This window comes from Apis cerana, linkage group LG3 (genome assembly GCF_029169275.1).
Source record: "Apis cerana isolate GH-2021 linkage group LG3, AcerK_1.0, whole genome shotgun sequence".
Classification (NCBI taxonomy): domain Eukaryota; kingdom Metazoa; phylum Arthropoda; class Insecta; order Hymenoptera; family Apidae; genus Apis; species Apis cerana.
This window is the reverse complement of record NC_083854.1, coordinates 2,712,873-2,734,172: the sequence shown is the minus strand read 5'-3', so window position 1 is coordinate 2,734,172 and position 21,300 is coordinate 2,712,873. Positions and strand designations below refer to the sequence as shown.

Genomic DNA, 21,300 nt, shown 5'->3' with positions numbered 1-21,300 from the left:
AGAAAACAAAGTAGCACAACACGCGATCCTCAATGATTCATATTCTCATCATGTAGGACTATGAATCATTAATTATGTAAAACTAATTGACTTATCGATTTATTAAGTTCATAGATTACAACAACACTCACAATTACAACAATTAAAAAAAAAAGGAAAAAAAAGAAGACACAGTTAAAACATCGCAGACACAAATAAACAAATAAGAATTTCATAGATGTCACAGTGCCATTTCTCAATACAGAACAGATATTTGTATTTAAAAAAAAAAAAAAAATTTCCATCTCTATCGAAAAATATCGATCATCGTGCGCGAAGAAACCAAATCGAAGAAATTCAAGATCCTCCAGATTTTAAAGGAGGATCACGTGATTCGAAGTTCTTCGAGTTTCCGGAGGACACGAAGCTTATGGTAAAAAAATGCGATTAACACCAAGAGATTTGCAAAGAGGGCTGAAACTGACAGTGTTATACTGAGCAAGGTGAACATGTAGGTCAGTGTTAGGCTGTTTGAACATCTGCAAGCACTTCTCCTCGATTACGATAAAACGTAATGGCGGAAGCGAAACGTCATCGGGCAGACACAGAGTGATAAAGTGAGAGAGAAAGAGACAGATAAACACACAGATAAGGGATGATCGACAAGGGGGAATGGGGATGGTTACGTGGAACGACGAAACATTTAGAGAAATTTGAAATAGACGTTAAAAATTAGGGATAGATGGCAAGCAATTATTGAAATTGAAAATTCGAATTTTAATGAAACCTTGTACCGTAATTAATTCATACGTAGAGCAAAGTTTTTGAAAAGGTAAAATCGATCCTTAGAATATTATACTTTTAATATCAAAGATAATAAAGTATTAAAACGTGAACAATTTATATCGATCGATCCGTGTATACAATTTTTAAACCATTTAATCTTCAATAAATATAAAATTGTTATAAAGTTTACCAAAAACTGTTCTTTTTCCCTTTATTTTTCCCGACATTTATTAATCAATATTCTCTGCATTAATATTTTTATCATTTATCTTTGGACAATATTACTTTAAAATTCGTTTAAATATAATAAACCATTCACTCGCAACGTATATATTTTAACAATATATTTTGTTCTGTACGTCGTTAAAAAATAATATTAAAAAAAAAAAACTTCGTATAATCTCTCTCCAATAAATACAAAGTTTCACTAAAAATAAAATTTTCATTGATTTCGTTAGTTGAATTGACGAATATTTCGCAACTAATAACATAGTTACGGAGGGGAAACGTACAACGCTCGGTCATTTGCCCTTGGTGAACCAGAGGGTTCGTCTCTGGCATCGATTCCACGCGAGGGATGCTTCTGAGGGGAATGCACAAAGGGTCGAATCCAAAGGGAAATGGAAACACGGAAATTCCGAGACATCGAGCCATATCAAGGCTTTCAACGTGCGCGACACGAAGGAGAAACGTTTACACAATTTTTTAATGGGGGGAGAGGGGTGGAGAGACAAAGAAAACAGAGAAAGACAGAGAGAGAGAGAGAGAGTTTTTAACACTGAAGGACATATCTCTTGCTTTACCCAGTACAATATGGCAGTCCAGCCCTCCATAGTGATGCACTGGAAGACAGTGAGCATGGCGAATCCGATGTTGTCGAAGCTGGTGATGCCGAAGTTTGGTCCCTCCCAGTGATCCATGCACGTCGAGATGTTCGCGTCGCACACGTGGGCCCCGAATGGCGCCTCGGATTTGTTGTCCGTGTTACACGGGCTCGCCTGTTCGCCCTCCTTCACGATTACATCTACAACAGAGTGAACGTCAGACCGATCTCTCTCGTCTGGTTTGACCATGAGAACATCTTCTTTCCTTCCTTCCTTCCTTCCTTTCTTCCTTCATTTTCCTCCATTTTTCTTTTCTTTTTTTCTTTTTCTCTTTATATTATTACGTATTCGAACGAAAGAAAAGGGACGATACGAGATTACTCACTGATATCCCTGATGCTGTAACACGTTTTATGCAGGGTCCCCGAATAGAATTCGAGGCCGATGATGGCGAATATCACGATGGCGAAAAGTACCAGCAGGCCGATCTGCAGAAGCGGCGCCATTGCCTTGATAATAGACTTGAGCACCACCTGGAGACCTGTTTAGAAAACATTCGATAGGAGTAATTAGGCCCAACCACCGCGCCCTCTAAGCGATTCACGTGTCTTTTTTTTTTTTATCTTTCTACTCGACTCATTTTTCTTTCTTTTTTCTTTTCTCCTCGCGTTTCTTTTTCTTTTCTTTTCTTTTCCTCGCTGCTCGGGGAAGCGTGCGTGCCATTGCTCTCTCTTACAACCTTCCCGTGTAATTTTATTATTATGTATTCGGTATTGTTATATCCTTTTTCTTTCTTTTCTTTTCTTTTTTTTTTTTTTTTAATTTGGAAAAATAATTCGTTCGAATATAGGATTTCGACGTTAAAACGGACAAACAATTGAGATACTTCGTTGTTGTTATACATGGACACAGCATACAACTCTCAAAAGATATAATCTATTTGGGTGGTGCTACGTAATAAACAAAAATAATCGTTCTAACGTTGCAAGGCAACTACGTGTAGATATATAGATATAGAAATATATACTTGCAATAATAATTAAATACTACACTGATCTACGAGCTTTACGTCTGATAACGTTTAGTCCGGTTGGTTCGCTCGTATAATCGGATCTACGTAGCAGCTATCGATAAAAATGGAAACGTTTCAACGAACGGATCCAAATCCGATTCCCCGAAGTATCCGAATTGCAAACTCGGAAGAGATGAACGCGCGTTCCTCGAGCATCGAGCCTCGCGTTTTCAATTCTTATTCTAATAAAAAAAAAAAAGAAAAAAAGAACAAAAACTTCTTAGATAATATTATATTTCGTTCTCATTCAATTTCAAGAAATTCCAATTTTCGAGCCGATACTTCAATCATATATATATATATCGTTCAAATTTCGCGCTCGATCTACTTGACCGATCGAGAACCGCCAAAATTTTCTCACCGATCTCAAAAAAAAAAATCTCAACAATAATCGCAATTAAGTCTCAATAATCTTCAAAAATACTTTATCTTCCGATCGATCGACTTAACGAGAAATCGATCAAGGAAAAAAAAAAAACGAAGAAAGAAAACACGAGGCCGTTTCGTTCGATTCGGCTTGATTTTCATGGCCGATTGTATTGAAACGCTACTCACTCGGTATGCCGGAGACAAGTTTGAGCGGTCGCAACACGCGTATCGCACGCAACGTGCGCAGATCCATATCCAGTTCTATGCCTTGCGAGAACGCCGTGATGAACCTGCCCCAAAACACACACACCCCGCCACACTTTACTACTTACTACTCTATTACACTAATACTCACGCTACTTAAGCTACACAACTATGTGGTTAACTAGCGTTCTATGACCTAACCTGATGGGAGATGGGAGTAAGTAATGTCTAATCGGAGGTGAAGCGTCGGAGAGGGGGAGACCGATATGTGTTTTGTTTCGCTTTATTTTTGGCTTCTTCTTTTTTCTTTTTTCTTCTTTATATCGATTTACATTACACGAAATCAATTTTATTTCAACATACGCGTATTCTATAACCAAACGTTTAAATTCAGCTAGTTTCTAAACTAGGTCGGAGACGGGGGATGAAGTTCTATGAGAGGTGACTTTAAGCATCGGTGACTATGCTCTAGAATCAGTGTCTCTCAACCTTTTTGCATATTTGTTCGTGATAGTATCATCGTGATCCAAGTGAAATTTTAAAAATTTTATAAAATATTCCGTTTTATATTAATTTAAATCATTATATTGATGAATGAAATTATATTTTTTAATATTTATAATGCAACTTCAACTGGATTTTTTTTTATCTTTTAAATTTAATTAAAATTATGGAATTAAATTATATTGGAAATAATTTTATTGAAATAGCTTTGTTCAAATTAAATAACACATCGATGGACCAGATGGAAGATATTTATACGAAATATAATAAATGAATTTATTAATTGAAATAACTTAAAACAAATATTTTAAATTAATAGGAATTTTTATGCAAATAATATATCCATATATCCATTGTCAGAACACAAAGACGAAACGAAATCAAATCGAAACAGTAATGAAATATTTTGAATATTATTTGTCACGATTCGAATAGAAATCGAATGCATAGGTTGAGAAACACTGCTCCAAATTACATCCGGATAAACGGAGACGTATACCAGCCGAATAATAAAATCTCCAACTCATCTCGAGTTTCCCTTCGTTTCGAGAACTCGAGATCGAGGGAGGGTCAAAGTTACTTTTCTTGCCCCCTCGATCGAGGACAAAGGATCCGGAAGGCTTCGGCTCTTGATTTCTCGCAGTGTCGGATCAGGTTATCGAATTAGCGCATCGATGGATTACCCTTTAAAACTGTCATCGCGAAAATCGGTTTCCAAAGGAAATCCGGCTTAATATCGAAACCATGGAAACGGATGGGGATGCAACGGAGGATGGAACAACTACGGTAAGAGATTAAATATTTAACTATTTCTATTGTCAAATAGGATCTCGACACTGGATTCACGGGAAATTCTTATTAACCTACTCACGCGAGATTCTAATTCTAGATACCGTTTAATATAATCCATCTAACTATATAATTCTAGCTTCACGGAGATAATAAACCGTGACATCCGTCGCGGTCGTTCAACCCCTTTTCGGTCGAAAATTTGGAATCGATATCCAAATATTTAAAAAATCGGTTGGATTGGAATTTTGCTTTAGAAATTTTTTCTTCCAAAAATTTATCGTCGAAGAAGAATAAAATTCCAAATTTTGGCCGATATTTGTAGCTTACCCCTTTTTTCCTCGATCATAAATACGAATCGTATCGATTAAAGATCGTTTTCTTTTTTATCCAATCGACTTACCAGTTCGTGATAACGCTAATGAAAGGATGAAAATTGGATTAAATGCGAACGGATCAAACCTAGCTACTCATATTTTTCACCCTTTCGAGATTAACAAGGATCAGACAATTCTTACTCAAGGATTGTTTCAAATATTAACGATATGAAGTTGATTGGAGAAAATTAATTTTGAAAATTAGATTCTTTTCTTTGATTTGGTATTACAATATGGAAGATCGTCTCGAAAGGGATAAAGAGGAAAACGGAAATAAAATAGAATAACAAAACGAACGACCACGATGGATAATATCCTATAGATATGTCTACGATTATCGAAGCCCTAAATTACGTCGCTATTGGATATATCTATAAATTAATAACCAGATAAGAAAAAAAATCTCCCAAGCTGGAGACCAATACAAACTCCCCGTCACTCAAAATCTTCGTCAGCGTGGAAGAAAAATTGATTTCATTCTCGAACAATTATGAATTTGCATCCTTGTGTATCAATTTCTTTTTTTTCTTTTTCTTTTCTTTTTTTTTGTTTTTGACAAGAGGAGCCCGAACGTTTCTCTCTTTTTTTTGTGCATATTTTAAAATATAATCGTCGGGATAAAAGAGGAATTCGAGGACAGGATATCTCGAAGTCTAAAAAAAAAGTCTTAGTTAGGTCTATGACTCAAGTTTCTCGAGGGAGTCTAAAAGGTAACCACTCTCTAGCAAACACGAGCTTTCTCGAATACTGTTACTGTTCTAGGACACGTACCTATTTTACCAACGTATATAGTCAATTCTATCAATCAGTGACTGTTTCTAAAGATAGAGTTTGCTAAATATAGAGACACCTGCAGGCCAAAGTTAGTTTCTCTGTGTGTGCATATATGTGTGTGCATAAATTTCTATGTAATGTGTGTATGCGTCGTGCGTGTAACGGTCCCGCGCCAATTTTTGAATATTGCGAAAGAGAGATATAATATCGTATATCCATCTATCGTTCGATTCGAAACGAGGATATATACGAAGGAGAAAATCACGACGCTCGATTAAATCGAATTCGTTGTCCACGTGCGAAAATTTTTTCTTTTTCCTTTCCTTTTTTTTTTTTTTTCTTCAAAAATATCACGCTCCTTTTATTTCCGCCCCGTTTCAACGCGTTTTATCGCGAACGAAATATTTTCTCGAAATTTTCAATACACCCGACGTGGCGGACTACGTGAGTAGCGTATGGAAAAAAATTTGAACGGCGAATTAAAGGTACTCTGTGATACACGGTTCTCAACTTCTTCTTGGAAATTTTCTATTATCTCGATTCAAAAATTCCATTATTTTAGATAGAAATTCAAAATTTAATCCTCCTTCATTGTACGTAAGAATTTAAAATTCCAATCCTTTTCTATCTAATTTCAAAAATTCGATCAAAAAATTGAAATTAATATTTCGACTCTTCTGAAAAACATTCCGAAAGGAAGAAATTTATTTAAACTGTCCCTATATATAACTCAAAGTGAGACCAATCTTGTAAATTATCGAGAAAAAGGATCTTTGATGTATAATAAAATTTTTCGATTGGAATGTTATATGAATTTTATCGAATGCAGCTCAAGTTGAGAACCGCTGCGACAGAGAGTAGTAGCATCGCAGTAGCGAGAAATTCAGGACGCGTTCGACAAGTTTTTCATCCCCTAATGAAAAGCCAAAGATTTCGTCGAGGATTCGACCGACGTGCCGTGTTCCGTGTATAAACACACGTGTGTATATATATATGTGTGTGTGTGTATGTGTACGTGTATATGTGTGTGCGTGTGTCTAATTCGTCGACTTTGAAAAACTTTCTAAAAAGTACGAAATAACGTGTGCACAAAACTGAACATAACACGACAGAAGATAGAGCATGTAGTAACGCAATATAACACTAGCTGCTAAGTCACGCAATTTCTCTATACAGAGACAATAGAGTAATGATAATAATAATAATAACAATAATAATAATAATAATGATAATAATAATGATGACAATAATAATAATAATGATAATAATAATGATGACAATAATAATAATAATAATAATAATAATAATAATAATGATGATGATGATAACAATAATAATAATAATGATAATAATAATAATAATACGTATAATATATAATATAACGTATATATAAAACACTTGAATTACGCAAACCACGTGGACACAGAATATATGTATATATATATAGATATTATATTCAATTAATATCGATCATCAAACTGCCATCAACGATCATCTAGCGTCAATCAACTGTTTCTAATACACCCATAGCCTCTAAGTGGTGGTCAATCAAAACGAAATTCTTAATAACGAACGGTTGAAACGTGAGAAAAAGAAACATGTTTAATCGGGAATAACAACTAAACAAGGAAAACTAAAGAAAAAAAAAAGGAGAAGAGAACTATCTGTGATAAGAAAGACGAACGTATATAAAACAAGTGTTTAAGTATTATACGCAGTTATTGTAACTTAGCTGATGCTGGTCTCGCTTGCCAGAACTAAACGTCGACCCAACGTGTCAACTAAAGCAAAAGAGACAGGAAGAGAAAGAGAGAAAGAGAGAGAAAGAAAGATATAGATAAATAGAGAGAGAGAGAGAGAGAGTGATAGAGATAGCGATAGAGAAAGAAAGAGAAAGAGAGAAAGAGAGTAATTGACAGAAAAACTAAATGGTCGACGAGGAAACTAAGTGTGTCTGGTTTAATTAAACGTTTAGAAAAAGAAGAGGAAGAAAAAAAGAAAAAAAACTAAGGAGACTAGTCGAACGCACACAAACTGCCAGGAACAACGGGGTTTTAGTTAGTTAGTTAGTTTATAAATAATTAAAAAATCTGCTTGCTCGACTGTTCTCTGTTACTGAACTCTGTTACTGTTACTTAAATGGCGTTTTAGTATAATCGTTTGCCGTTTCGCAGAACTGTGACTGACTCACTTGGAATTTTCGAAACCAGCTTTAGCGGTCTGAGGACCCTGAAGGAACGTAGCATACGCAGGTCGACGTCCACGTTTGTTTCGGCGAACACGGTCATCGACCTAATCCAAGGATTACTCTAGAATCTATCTGCTCGGCCGAGAAAAACCGATCGATCTCCTTATATCTTAAAAATTCTGCACGGAGAAAGATCCTTTCCCCCTTCCCTCTCGTCTAACATAATACAAAAATCGAGAATTTCCCCGTTCCTTATTCATCGTTTCGAGAAAAAAAGAACTTTTATCTAAGATTATTCTCTTAAAGAGAGATGGAAAGGCTTTCTCCGTGGACAGGAGGCTCCTCGAGGCGAGCTTAAATAAGGGTACAGGGATACAATAAGGGATAATAACTCGTCGTTAAACCGAGAGTGTTTCAATCGTGTGATGCAACGCGTTTTTTCGTTGAAAAATGTTTCGATCAAAAAAAGCCTGACCAAGTAACATTCTCCTCGTCCACTGTTTTCCTCTCCACTTTGCTCGTTTCACTTCTCTCGAAAACACAAGCTGCTGTGTCTCGAGGATGAACAGAGAGAAAGAGAGAGAGAGAGAGAGAGAGAGTGCGCGATGCATTTTTATCGAGTGAAAGATAGATAAAGAGAGAAAAATAATAGAAAGAGAGAGAGAAAAAGTGGAAAGAGCAAGAATGCGCTTCGTTCGTTTTCACCGGGGGAGGAGGAGAGCGGAGGAGAACATGAGAGAGGAAGGGAACGGAGAATGAAATGATGAGTGAGCTCGCGGTGAAACAAAGTAACGTGAAAAATAGAAGGAAACGAAAGTATATATATATATATATATATATGTATATGTGCTTCGTATGTATGTATACTTGAGTGATGAGCTTTCGCGAATTTTATACGAGAACGATCCCTCCTCCTCCTCTTCCTCCTCCTCCTCCTCTCCCATTCGTGCATACCACGAATCTGGTGTCTCTCTTGAAATCGATCGAGTTCGTTCGCTCTTTCGAGGGGTTCGAAGAGAAAGAAGGGAGATCTTTCTCGTCCGTGAAAAATAATTGTCGAAAATAGAGAGAGAGAGAGAGAGAGAAAGAGAGAGGAGAGAGAAGAGAGAGAAAGAAAGATAGATAGATATATATATATATATAGAGAGAGATAGAGAAAGAGAAAGGGAGATCTCGTACGTATGTGTAGTATAATGTATAGAAGAATGTACATAGAAAATGAGGTTCGCTCACCCGGTCACCACGACGAAGAAATCCATGATGTTCCAGATGTTGCGCAAATAGGAGCCACGGTGGAGGACGAAGCCAAGGGCGAGGATCTTGAGGCTCGCCTCGACGCAGAAGATCCCGAGGAAATAGATTTCGGTGGCCTCGAGCTTCTGTGCGAGTATGGTTTTGTCCTGCTTGGGCAGGTGCTCCTCGAGGGCGAGGACCACGCAATTGGCGATGATGGTGAGCAGGACGGCGTACTCGAAGGGCGGCCACTCGATTATGAAGCGGGTATGCTTCCTTATGCAGTTATCCTCCGAAAGGATGAACAACGACGTGGTGCCCTTGCCGCCTCCCCCACCCCCACCCGCCCCTCCGCCCTGATCCCGGCCTGGCGCCATGTCCACCAGACCAGGTACCTGTTACCAATTCACTTTTGTTTAATCTCTCGCAAATAAAATGATTTTAATTTTTTTTTTTTGATAAAATTGTATCAAAATCGTTGATCCGTTTCCTCGTTTATATTCTTCCTTTCAGAAATTATTATATATATATATATTTTAATAGTTGATTTTTCAATCGAACAAGATTTTCTACACGATAATTTTATATTTTCGATGCCGAAGGAAAGAAACAAAGATCCATAATTATATTATGATGTAGTAAAAACAATGAAATAAGGTGCGTTACAGATGTAATTATTTTGGTAGATTTATGATCGAACGAAAACCTGAAACTTAGAAACTTAATAGAAAGTATGATATATCGAGTATGAGCCACTTTCTAAAGAGTTTAATTTATTATTAGTTTGTGGCTGCTTACAATACAGTGTGCGATCTTTCACGTAACGTTTTTAAAAAATGATCCGACTAATCAACATATTCGATCAATCTTCAAACTTACATTTTCGTTATTCTCAATTTCCATTTTTCATTTTGCGCCACGGATTTCTGTGTATATCTGAATCTCATCCTCTACTTTTCAATCGAATCCTTACCTCCCCTCCAAAGCTAGTCCAGTCACCGAAACTCAGTCCGGCCAACCTCGGCCTTCTCCTGTACTGACTCGCGTATCCAGGGTCCCTTTGTGCCGCCTCTTGCGCTGCCAACCTGTAAAAACACGCAAGATGAAAAGAGTTAGCCGCGAGCCGAGACTCAAAGAGGATTATCGGGCACGTGTACACGACGACCGTGTATTTCTCCATTTACCAGAGGACCAACGAGATCGATTTTGCAAACTTCTCTCACCGTGTCACCGGCAAACAAACCGGAAAACGGACAGTACGTACACCTCGTCAACGAAAAAGGAATACGAAAAATCGCGTTTGATCTCTCGATACATTCCGCGCGACAACAGAGTTGCGGCTTTCTTTTGCGAAGGAAAGAAATTTTCCAAATACGATTCGAACGAATACGCGAAAATTGATATTGGAAAAGAGGAGAGCGGTTGGGAGGAGAAGGAGAAGTTAATTGACTATATTACATAGACTTTTGAGACTAGGATTTATGCGTGGTTTCCCCTATGAAAATTGCAATCGAGGTGTCAGACATTTTGTCACCAGGTTTTTTTATCATAGTGATTCGTCTTGAAGAATTTTAATTGCGTTTAGGGATAAGATGCTCTGTACAGAAAAAATTTATATTTAAGATACGATTTTTCACTGTGAATTTTATTTAATTTTCTCGTGAAATATTATTTTAGAATGATATATATATATATGTTGGTTAATTAAAGATTAATATCGAATTGTTGTACATTAAATTGCGAAGAGGATTATATTATTACGAAAGTATTAAGCGTAGGTTATTATTTTAATTTTTTAAATAAAGTTATTGTTTTTTGTTTATAAATAATTCTTGAATTCTCTGAAGGATACAACAGTGTTGATGGAATCATTGATTCATTTTTTTTAATTAAAAGAATCAATAATAGTAAGATAGAATCTGTAATCTATATGTATTTTAACACTCGATTCAATATTAAAACTTTCGTGTATGAATCAATGTAAGGTGGTTTTAAAATCAAAATTCTTTCACAAATAATTTATTTCAGGAATAAAAATTAATCGGATATTTCTGAACAATGAAAAAACTAAAATACTCTATTCCGTTTCTATTGATATTCATCTTTAAGAAATTAAACTAGCTATTTCACGTTCTGTGAATATTATTAATAAATTAAACGTATCCTCTCTATTACTCTTTCCCTCAATCATAGTTGCAAAAATGAAGAAAAGAGAGATATTCGCTGCTGATTTTGCAACAACGCGCGAAAGAATATATTCCTGATCGATCGTTGTCACACTCGGGATGTTTCTAGGAACCCTCTAAAGTGCCCCTCAAGTTTTTCCGGAACTCGAGAATGCCCGATGCCCTTCACACTGTAACGAGAGTAATCGAATAATGCGAAATTTCTAATGGCGAATAACCCCTCTCTCTCCTGCTTAAATGGCGTCCTCGTTCCTCCACGGAAATGCCAATTTAATATTTTAATACTAGAATTTATTCAACCACGTGGTGCGTCTTCATCAACAATTAACTCGATTCTCAATTAGCTTGCATAATTCTCAGAGGAAATGAAAAATGAAAAATTGGAAAGAGATTATACTTTGTTAATAGTGGCGGATGTGCTCGTCGAATCGATATAATTTATTTATTCGTTCGTTGGTGCAATTATTAAGAAACTTGCTTGGATTTTGTTGGGGATGATGACTGATTTATTTTTGCGTACACTTTTTTCTATAATTTTATAATAATTTATGTTCAGAGATGAAAAGTTGATATATCAAATATATGTGAAATTAATTTAATTAACAGAATTAAATTTCTTATTATTTTATCCACGTAAAGTAATAAAATAAGGATCTGTGATGGTAAAAATAGGGATCTACAGGATTCGTGTGATGTATTTGCTTGGCCAACCATTCAACTGATTCAATTTTTGCAATTTATATTGTAGTCTAAAGTTTCTTAACAGAGTCCATGTGAATTTCTAGAGATATTCACACCTAAATAAAAAGGAATTGAAGAATTGATTTATAATGAACTGATTTTTTTTATAAAAAGAATAAGAGTGCATCTTTATATTTTATAAATTTTTTGAGGGTTGAATTCATAATCTTTCCTTTATAGATTTCTGATTCTAATTTTATGTTTTTCAACTGTATAAATTACTGACCGAAGAAGATGCAATTTCTTGTGAAAGAAGTCATTCTCACACGACGTGTCATCTTCAATTTCTAAAAGCTGATCCACATTGACAGACAATTGTCTGCGAATAATTCACAGATAATGGAAGATGAAGTATGAATTCTAAGATTTTAATTTTATCTATCTCAAGTTAAATGTAAACATTAATACATGATTTGTAATGGCATCATAAAAGATATAAATAGACGTATAAGGATATAAAGAATTCTAAATTTCTGAATCTTTGTCAATGATTCGAATGGTTTAAAATAATTTTGTAGAGTAGATATTTATTCTATTGATGAAGATCCTCCAAGATTTTCAAATTAGTTGATCAATTGATTTGACGTCTAAAATTTTTAATGTTATTCAATTCCTGATTAAATATTTTTTTTTAATGAAATTCTAAAAATAATAAAAAACGATGATTTCATTTGGATATAAAAATATTTTAATGGAGGAAAAAAGAAAATTTTTTTAATTTTATCTTAACAAATTATTTGGATTTATATTACGGTTGAATATTAATATAAAAATATTAATATAAAAGTAATGATGTACAATAGTTTTAAAAATAAGAAAAATAATTTAAACACAAGAATTCATTGCATTAGTTTATTTGAATAGATCTTAAATCTCCATTTCCATTCAATTGTCAAAACATGAAGTCACAACAAAGGAAACTGATCAATTCCATAACTGTTAATTACAACGAAATGTCAAAATTTAAAAAAGGTAAAATTGATCAGATCTATCCAACTATCGAATAACTTGAAACGATCTTCACCATCAATTCAACTATGTTTCCTGTATAGTGTCTAGATATGTGGCTCTAAAATTATTTTATTTTATTTTATAACAAATTTAGATGTATTTGAAATGTTCGACGCGCAATCTTGTCGGTTAATTAATAACGATTTAATTTCATTACGTGCGTACGAGATACGCATTTCATTGCTTTCAATGGCAATGGGGATAATTTTCCATCCACGCCGAGTTGACGCGTGCGAAACGGCATTATTATCAGTCAACCGCAGAATCGTAATAACAGTAACAACGTTATCTATCAAACGTAACAATCTCTGTTATATACTCAGACGTCAACGATGATTAAACGTTGTAAAATTTGGATTCGAATTCAAACAACGATTAAATCTACATCTTTTTGAACTGTTATCGGAATATTTATTATAGAATATTAGACTTTTTTTTAGATCCTTATACTGTAATTCTTAACTGATTAATTAATTCTTATTTTTTTTAATTGAACTTTATTCCTTCATCCATCCTCCTACCAAAGAATTGATATATTTTAATTTCATTGTCCATATCAGTTAATCAAGTTAATAATTCCAAAAACTTTTACTATATTTTATTTCTTTTTTATTATCAATTAAAGAATCAGTATGTTCATCGTATATAATTAACTGTAACGATGTAACAATAGTGATAATAATTCCAACTAACATATTTCGATTTTCATACCAATTAGTTAAAGGCAATATTCGAAATAATTTCTTCAACAAATCGTGCATCCCTCCCCTCTGTATAGAATCATTAACAATCGCAAAAGCACGATCGAATCCCTATCAGATTGCCCATCCATTCGGCTCCCCGGCCCGTCTGAACGTCTTTGAATTATTAAAATCGAAGCACGAATAATTGATAGAGCGTACTTCGTAACGGAAAGATCGATAGTACTCACGAAAATGAGCCACCACTATCTCGACTCGACAGAGGGACGATACACACAACGCATCATCACACTGGCATCGCTTACTCTTACTCGTTCGAGAATGCTTCGATGATTGTTTCCAGCAACAGGTGTAGCCCTATTGCTGATTACACATAGACGGAAATTTCGAAATTTAATTGGTTGGGCGTGATATAACATATTGATATAACATATGAGCGTGCTTAATAGCGTGTGTTTTCTTGCTGTTAGTCTTGCGGGGTGAAAGATCAGCAGATATCAGACCCTGTTGGAATCCAAGCTAATTGATTTTGCCCGTGCTCTACGGAGAGAATGGGATGCAAAAGCTGTTGAGTTCGCTTGCCCTGGATAAAAGGGTCCCTGATTGGCGTTTGATTGGCATATGCTTGTGAGATGGTTCAATTTATAAGATTGGATAGAGCCATTGTCTTGATGAAGAGGGCCTCGGACCAGCGATTCGACAATATTATTGGTCACGTGACGCTCGAAGTGGTGCTCTCTAGTGTCGACGCGCCGGATTAAATCGGATTCCAGCACCGTGGAAAAATCGATTTTGATCGAGTGTGCGCCGAAATTCAACTCGAGATCGATCACATATTACTTATATTCATCGTCCTCTCGATCCAAGATCGATCCAAAATCAAAGAAGGTTACTAATCAGTATAATATCCACGTGATTACAATCTAAGATCCAATTCAAAAACGTTTTAGAGACCTTTTATTCTTAACAGTGTTATCGAATCGACTGAGTAATAAATTATCACATTTCGAAGATCTATCATTTATGATATATCTCACATATGAGATACGAACAGATGTTTGTTCGCAATCGATAATCCAAATTTATACATCCCTTATCAAGATGTAATTTCTTAAACGTTTTCTTCTTAAATGAAATTGCAAAAAGAAACATTGGAGGGAATAATTGTCGCTAGATTTTCATCCATTTCAAATATGTAATATATACGTCATTAAGTCAAGTCCGCCTGCCCATCTTTATTAAACGGTCCGTGTACACATTATAGCTGAAAAATTAATTAAATTTAGTTAAAGTTAAATTTTCGAATGGAATTACTTTAATTATTCGCAGCTTGCCATAACCTCTTTGTATAATCCCGTCTACTTCCTCGTTACAATTAACCGCGGTTATTCGACGCATACTTACCGAGGCAACTTTATTCTTAACCTCAATCATTAAAATTTGAATTCTCATCTCTGGTAATTCTGGTGGATATACCGTCGCCTCCCCAAAGGATTATACAAAACCTGCATAAACTCCAATGCAGGATTCCCCCAAATCCATCAATCTTCTCTACAAATTTAAAACTACACTTGAACAATCGACCCCTGCATCATCCCCCTTTCAGAAAACAAAACCATACCCTGGCATAATATTTCAACAATTCCGCGATTAAACCTCGAGGAAGAATTACGATAGATTAATCGTTGCTGACTGAATAGGGATCCTTGGATGTAGCGCAACACCGTATTCTCGTGTTCGAAATAAATTTCGCGGGGAGGGGGAGAAAAAATCACGAGTCAAAGAGGCGTGGCGGAGGTTAATTTACACGGACGAGAGGAGTTTTTACAGGTCACCGTGTGACGATCACAGCCCAAGATCCGTGCCAAACCCTCGTGTCGCCGTCCGTGTTTTTTACTCGTGGTAATTAATACTCTCTCTCTCTTTCTCTCGTTATTCGTCATTCCTGAATCGTTCCATTCGCGCATACTCGCGCCACCTCTCGCCTTCTTCTGAATATTCACGACTCTCGATTCTTTCGAAGCTACGTGGGATCTGGATAGTTGGCAAGCTCGCCGCCATTTGGGATCAACGAACTTGAAGACGTTCTGGCGTGGACTCTAGAGTTTTCGATTGTTATAGGGTGGAAAATGGATTTGATTGTTTCACAAGGAAATAATTATTATTTCGTAATCGAGATGTTTGAATTTTTTTTGAAGATTGAAACTCGAGGTGAAATTCTTTTTATTAGATTCGTTATTTCGATATTATTTCGTATACAAGCAAGTAAAGTTTATCAATTTAAAATATAATTATATATCAAAGAATAAAAAGATGATAATTATATCATAATAATATTTTTCCAAATCTGATTCATTACGAAAGTGATTAATGTTATCTTGATTCGTATTAGCCAGCGACGACGAATAAGTCAGACTGAATTCGTGGTAACCTGAATTCTGGGAAATTAAATTGCACCGATTGGTCGATTCCCTTTTATGACGAAGACGAGCCTTATTGTTTTTTTTTAAGATGAAAGGTCACACAAATAAAGAAAAAAAAATTATTGCTCGAAGGAAAATGTAGAACAGCCTATTCTCTCTTATTCGTGCCAAATACCTTTGTTGATTCTCACTAATTGAACTAATGGATTGACAGGGCATACAAATAATTTACTTCGGGGTACCGAAAATAGCCTGTGCCCTGAAAAAAGACTATTCGTTAATCGGCGATGGAAGACGAAGGTATACGCAAAAATAATTGGCCTTCGATTCCAGATCCGTGAACTGACGAGAAAGCGATCGTGATGGAAGGCCATTTTTTTTTCTACTTCCCGCAAATATAGTATGCGTGAAACTTGTGATGATAACGATACGCTCTCAATTTTCGAATTGTACAATGCAAATTATTGTACGGAAAAAATTAAGTTTCCTGGTTGATGGAAGAAGCGTACCACCACCGTCCAGAAGTATAGAGATTAGTGTCTATTCGTAGCAACTGGGACGGCACTTAAAAGTTTATTATGGCTCATCAGTTATCGACGATACTTCTCGAGAGTTATTAATATCTTTCGGGAAATCAATATGAAAGACGTGACGCCACGGTATAACGGATCTCCTTGAAAATTGTTGTGCATGATTCTCGCGTTAGACTCTTTCGAGAAGCCGTTTAGTCAGCCACCAATTATACAGGCTCTGTTATACTTCGTTTCGTTGGATCAAGATCAAGATCGGGATTAAAATTGACGAGAGAAAGAAAAAAAGTCGCCAACGGTCGGCCGAAAGTGTTATTTTCCTTGATTAAATTAACGTCGTCTACTACCTCGTTTCATTTTTCAAGATAAATCGTCAAGTTTAAGCACACGAGAAGCTGAGAAATTGGTACGAACTTTACCTAGAGGGACAATTTAATTTATTTATCTTAGGAATAAAGAAAATGATAAAACTTCGGATTCTTTCCATACTTTCGGTATGCCAGATTTTCAAGTTAGAAAAGGGCAGAATGCGTCGCAAATATTCCATCTATTTATTCATGAGTATAATTACAGTTCTATCCTCTTCGATTAACACGCACGCTATTTACCTGTTATTTTACTTCAAAAGCGTTATATTAAAATAATGCAACTTAACCTCGAAACAGATAGACGATATTTCCTCTCGAAAGATATTAAAACAATAATTATTTCGAATAATGATAAAGTTAAAGCGTGGAGAAACTTCAAATTCCTCGGATAGCATTTCGAAATGCTAAAATAATAATAATAATAATAATAATAAACTACATGGTTTGTGAAATGAAAATATTCCCTACATTACACTGATCCAACTATCTCCCTTTTCGGATAAATCACCAAACCTCAAAAAAAAGAAAAAAAAAAAAAAAGAAAGAAAATACGGAAAACTCGGGAGAGGAAGGCACGAATTATCGAATCCCGAATTCATCCTTGAATCGGCTCCCACGCGGGACAAGGCGCAGCCCCGAATAGAGGTTAACGTTGAACCGAGGAACGGTCAAGAGGAATATATTCGAGCGGAAGAAAGGGTAGAGGGCATAAAGGTGGAGGAGGAGGAGGAGGAGGAAGAGGAGAGAGGGATGAAATTGGCGGCCGGCTCGAGAATCGCAGCAGCTCGAGTGCGCCGGTCGCAACCGCCCTGGCTCGAGAGTAAAGGGATTCGCGCAGCCGGATCGCCGCTCTGCGCCACGTGCGCAGTATATCCGCCGCCGTGTGTGTCCGGCATCTTGCTCCCCTTGCTTACCTTACCTTCCTCCTTTCTCATCATTTGTCCACCTACCCTTTTCCACGTCCCGTTTTTTTCCACCACGTGCACGCGGCCAGAGCCGATCGAACGATCCCCAGCACCACCACGGCCAGCCGAATCATCGTCGTGTTGGCGGCGTGTCAGCCCACGAAGCGCCTGGAAATTCGCCGCTCTCTCGTCCCTGTGGCGGGGCGTCTCCCGGCGGCGAGCTCGGCCGCGCCGCGACCACGATCGTTACCCGAAAAGCCGGCTAATGTCGCCCTCTAAATGCGCGAAACGATCTTGCCAAAAATCAGCGGAACTGCTTGTGACGGCGCCCCACACGCGCACACGCATGCACGAGAGCCGACCGCCTCCCTCCTTCTACTTTTCTTCGTCTGTCGTGTAGGGATCGCCTGTCTATCTATTTTTATATATATCTCTTTCTCTCTCTCTCTCTTTCTTTCTCTCTCTCGCATGCACACACCTCGATCCTCCGTGGAATCTCCGCGATATCGGGGCTACACAGTCGGCGACGTTGCGGAGCCAGTTAGGGAGGGGGGAGCTCCCGTGACGTCACCTTACCGCCATTTTGCCTCGTGACGTCAACCGAGAGCCATCGGGCTACCGGCCGCGTACCTTACAGCTCTGTGCTTCCACACTGGCTTCCTCTCCTTCCGCAAACCGGCTACCGAGCAGGATTGCCAACTTGTCTTTTCAGGATTCGAGATTTGGTGGAATTTCACTATGATTATTTATAGGTTATTTTAATTTTGTTCTTAAGTAATGTTTTTTAAAATATGGAAGATTACATTCATTTATTTTGCCGTTGCTCGATATTGTATTTCGTATGTTGACCGATTGTTGGTAAAATGAAATTATTTTTTAAACGTGTTCTACTTTGCTCCAAATAAAATTCCCGCTCAAAAATCTTTGTAAAGATTCCAAGTATATAACTGATGATCAAACTTAAAATTTTAATCATTCTCAATTAGACAGGTTAGATCAGTGTTATAAATATATTTCTCTCCCTGCGTTTGTTATGCTAAAACAATTTTATTAAATTTTTCCATAAAAAAATATCGCAAGCTGTTATTTCCACTTTAAACGAAAATTAATACGAATACCACGAAAGTGACAGTGAGAAATAATTTTCAGAAGGCGATTGGCTGGTGTTGGAGACATCCCAACACGCCAGTGCGTAAATCTAGGTCGAGGTAGTACGTGGGCAACGGCATTTGGGGGAATTCGATGCAGCAGAGGTCCGCTTATGCTCGGTATCGAGTGACACGATGACCCTAGACAACGTTCGTCTTAATTATTCGATTTGATGCGCTCCAGGCGCCAGTCAATCGACCACGGTAATCGCATCAGCTGAAGACACCGTGCCAAGATTCCTCCCTACCGGACACATGCCACGATACCACGAAGCCAATACTACCCACCTCGTGTCACGCGGTTCTAATAAGCTTCGAGCCGAAAGAAATTCCCAGCAACTCGTCCAACGATGATTCGATCCGCGACACGTAACAAGTAGGACGCGTGGAAGCCAAGAAGACGTTGCTTAAAGGTGTTAAAAACTCATCGATGAATTGTTTGTTTATTAATTAGGGATTTGAGGTATTGAAATTTTTTATCATTTTTCGAAATTCCAGATATGGAATAATATTTGTGTGAATAATTTATTGAATAATTTATCCATCTCTTTTTCTTTCTCATACATCATAATAGGTTAAAAAGAAAGCACAAAAATTTTACTCGATTTTACTCAAAATGATGTTTGGAGAATTCAAGATTTATTGGAATATGTTTTTTTTTGTTCTTGATTTTTCCAAAAGATAGAGAATAAAAAAAGAGAGACGAAAATAGAATTTCGAATTTCGAAAATCTTGAGCACTCATAAAGACTTCCGGGTTCAAATTTCGCGAATCTGAAAATCAGATTTTCAATATTATCCATCGAAATACGGGCTACGAATTACGGATAGCCGGATTAAAAGTGACCCATACTGTTATAATTTCAAACTTATCTAATTTCTTCATCTAATTAGGATTATAATAGCAAATCGCTAAATCGATCGAGTCAAAATTAACTCAGCTATTGGATGTCAGAATTAATAATAGAATTCGAATAAGAAGAACGAATGTTATTAAATTATTAAACAATTTAGAAACAGTTTCGTCGCAGAAATTAATTTTGCCTGGCATTAACTCGAGAATCGCTTTATTCCCAAATTCGTAACGAATTTCGTCGCTGTAGCTGCACGTCAAACCGTGCAACACCATTTATGACACAGTTTTAACGAGTATCGAACGAAAAAAGTACACGCGCGAATGGAATTAGGCAACAGAGCGGAAAATCGATCGATAAGTTATCGACAGTTCGACTGTCATATGGCGCGAAACGATTTGAATTCGAAGGTTTTTTTTAAGAACATGGCATTAATTGTTAAATTCACTTGTAGTTTCAATGTGACAATATCTGATTATTGGATATTATTACACATTAGAGGGCGCGATTATATCTGACCATTCGTTGGTTAATTTCGCTAAATATATAGCCTGACATGTTCCAAAATAAAATTTATTTTCAGGAAAAAATAGTATCTTTTAATCTCTTCGATAATCATCGAGTAATGATCAAATCAAATAACAAGTAATCAATCGACCAAAGATATCAAGCTTATACAAACGTCTTAACGAGTGACTTGTCAAATTAGAGAGTATAAAGGCTGTAACTCTCAGTTAGACTGGTTAGTAGTACAGAAGTATAATTTAGTCTCAATTCAGTCTTCATTGAAGAAGATGGAATATTTCACATGTTCATCGTTGTTTCAATCGACGCTGTTACTTGATGCTTTAATTTAGAACTTCGCTATATGGTGAAAGTTTCCATACACTTCTGCTATTGATGGTATGCCAGATGTTATCGACTTTTTTTTCTTAACGAGGAAATAGATTCAAGGATGAAAATCATATGCGAAATCACCGGTTGCACACGGTCTTTCAGTTTCTCTTTGATAATCAGACTTTATTTAACAAAGGATTCCATCTGTCGCCACAGTTGTTGCCACGAGATCAAAACTCGAATAATTGAATCGAGCAATCAAGTCCTTTGATTATTTTAATCATGGATAGGTCTCGAAACTTTCGTTTTTTAAATTCACGAAAATATTCTTGCAAAAAGTTTATTATTATACAAATTATTATTCATCAAAATTTAACGAATTTTTCGAATCACAAAACTAGCAAGAGATTCGAGATTTTAAAAGTTTTGAATATGCCTCTTTACCTCGAATTTTATCGAAAAAATCATTGAACTTTATTAAAACTTTCATCTGACGAG

The 21,300-nt window shown here is 36.4% G+C and overlaps 1 protein-coding gene across 28 annotated transcripts in view; it reads right to left on the bottom strand.

The window, feature by feature from the left end:
• The window catches only part of LOC107997070 (voltage-dependent calcium channel type A subunit alpha-1), a 154,926-nt gene that overhangs the window by 54,012 nt on the left and 79,614 nt on the right, over positions 1-21,300 (bottom strand). For 24 of the 28 annotated variants that reach the window (XR_003697534.2, XM_062073411.1, XM_062073398.1 and 21 more), the window contains 5 exons: positions 10,073-10,184; positions 9,100-9,494; positions 3,217-3,320; positions 1,975-2,130; positions 1,569-1,789 (listed from right to left, as the gene is read on the bottom strand). Coding sequence is in view for 27 of the 28 variants with exons in the window: in XM_062073411.1 (XP_061929395.1) it covers positions 1,569-1,789; positions 1,975-2,130; positions 3,217-3,320; positions 9,100-9,494; positions 10,073-10,184 (988 nt within the window). In the remaining variant the exon portion in view is untranslated. Of the gene's footprint in view, positions 1-1,568; positions 1,790-1,974; positions 2,131-3,216; positions 3,321-7,869; positions 7,971-9,099; positions 9,495-10,072; positions 10,185-21,300 lie in introns of those variants that run through there. The other 4 variants (XM_062073400.1, XM_062073399.1, XM_062073413.1 and 1 more) reach the window with 3 other exon arrangements.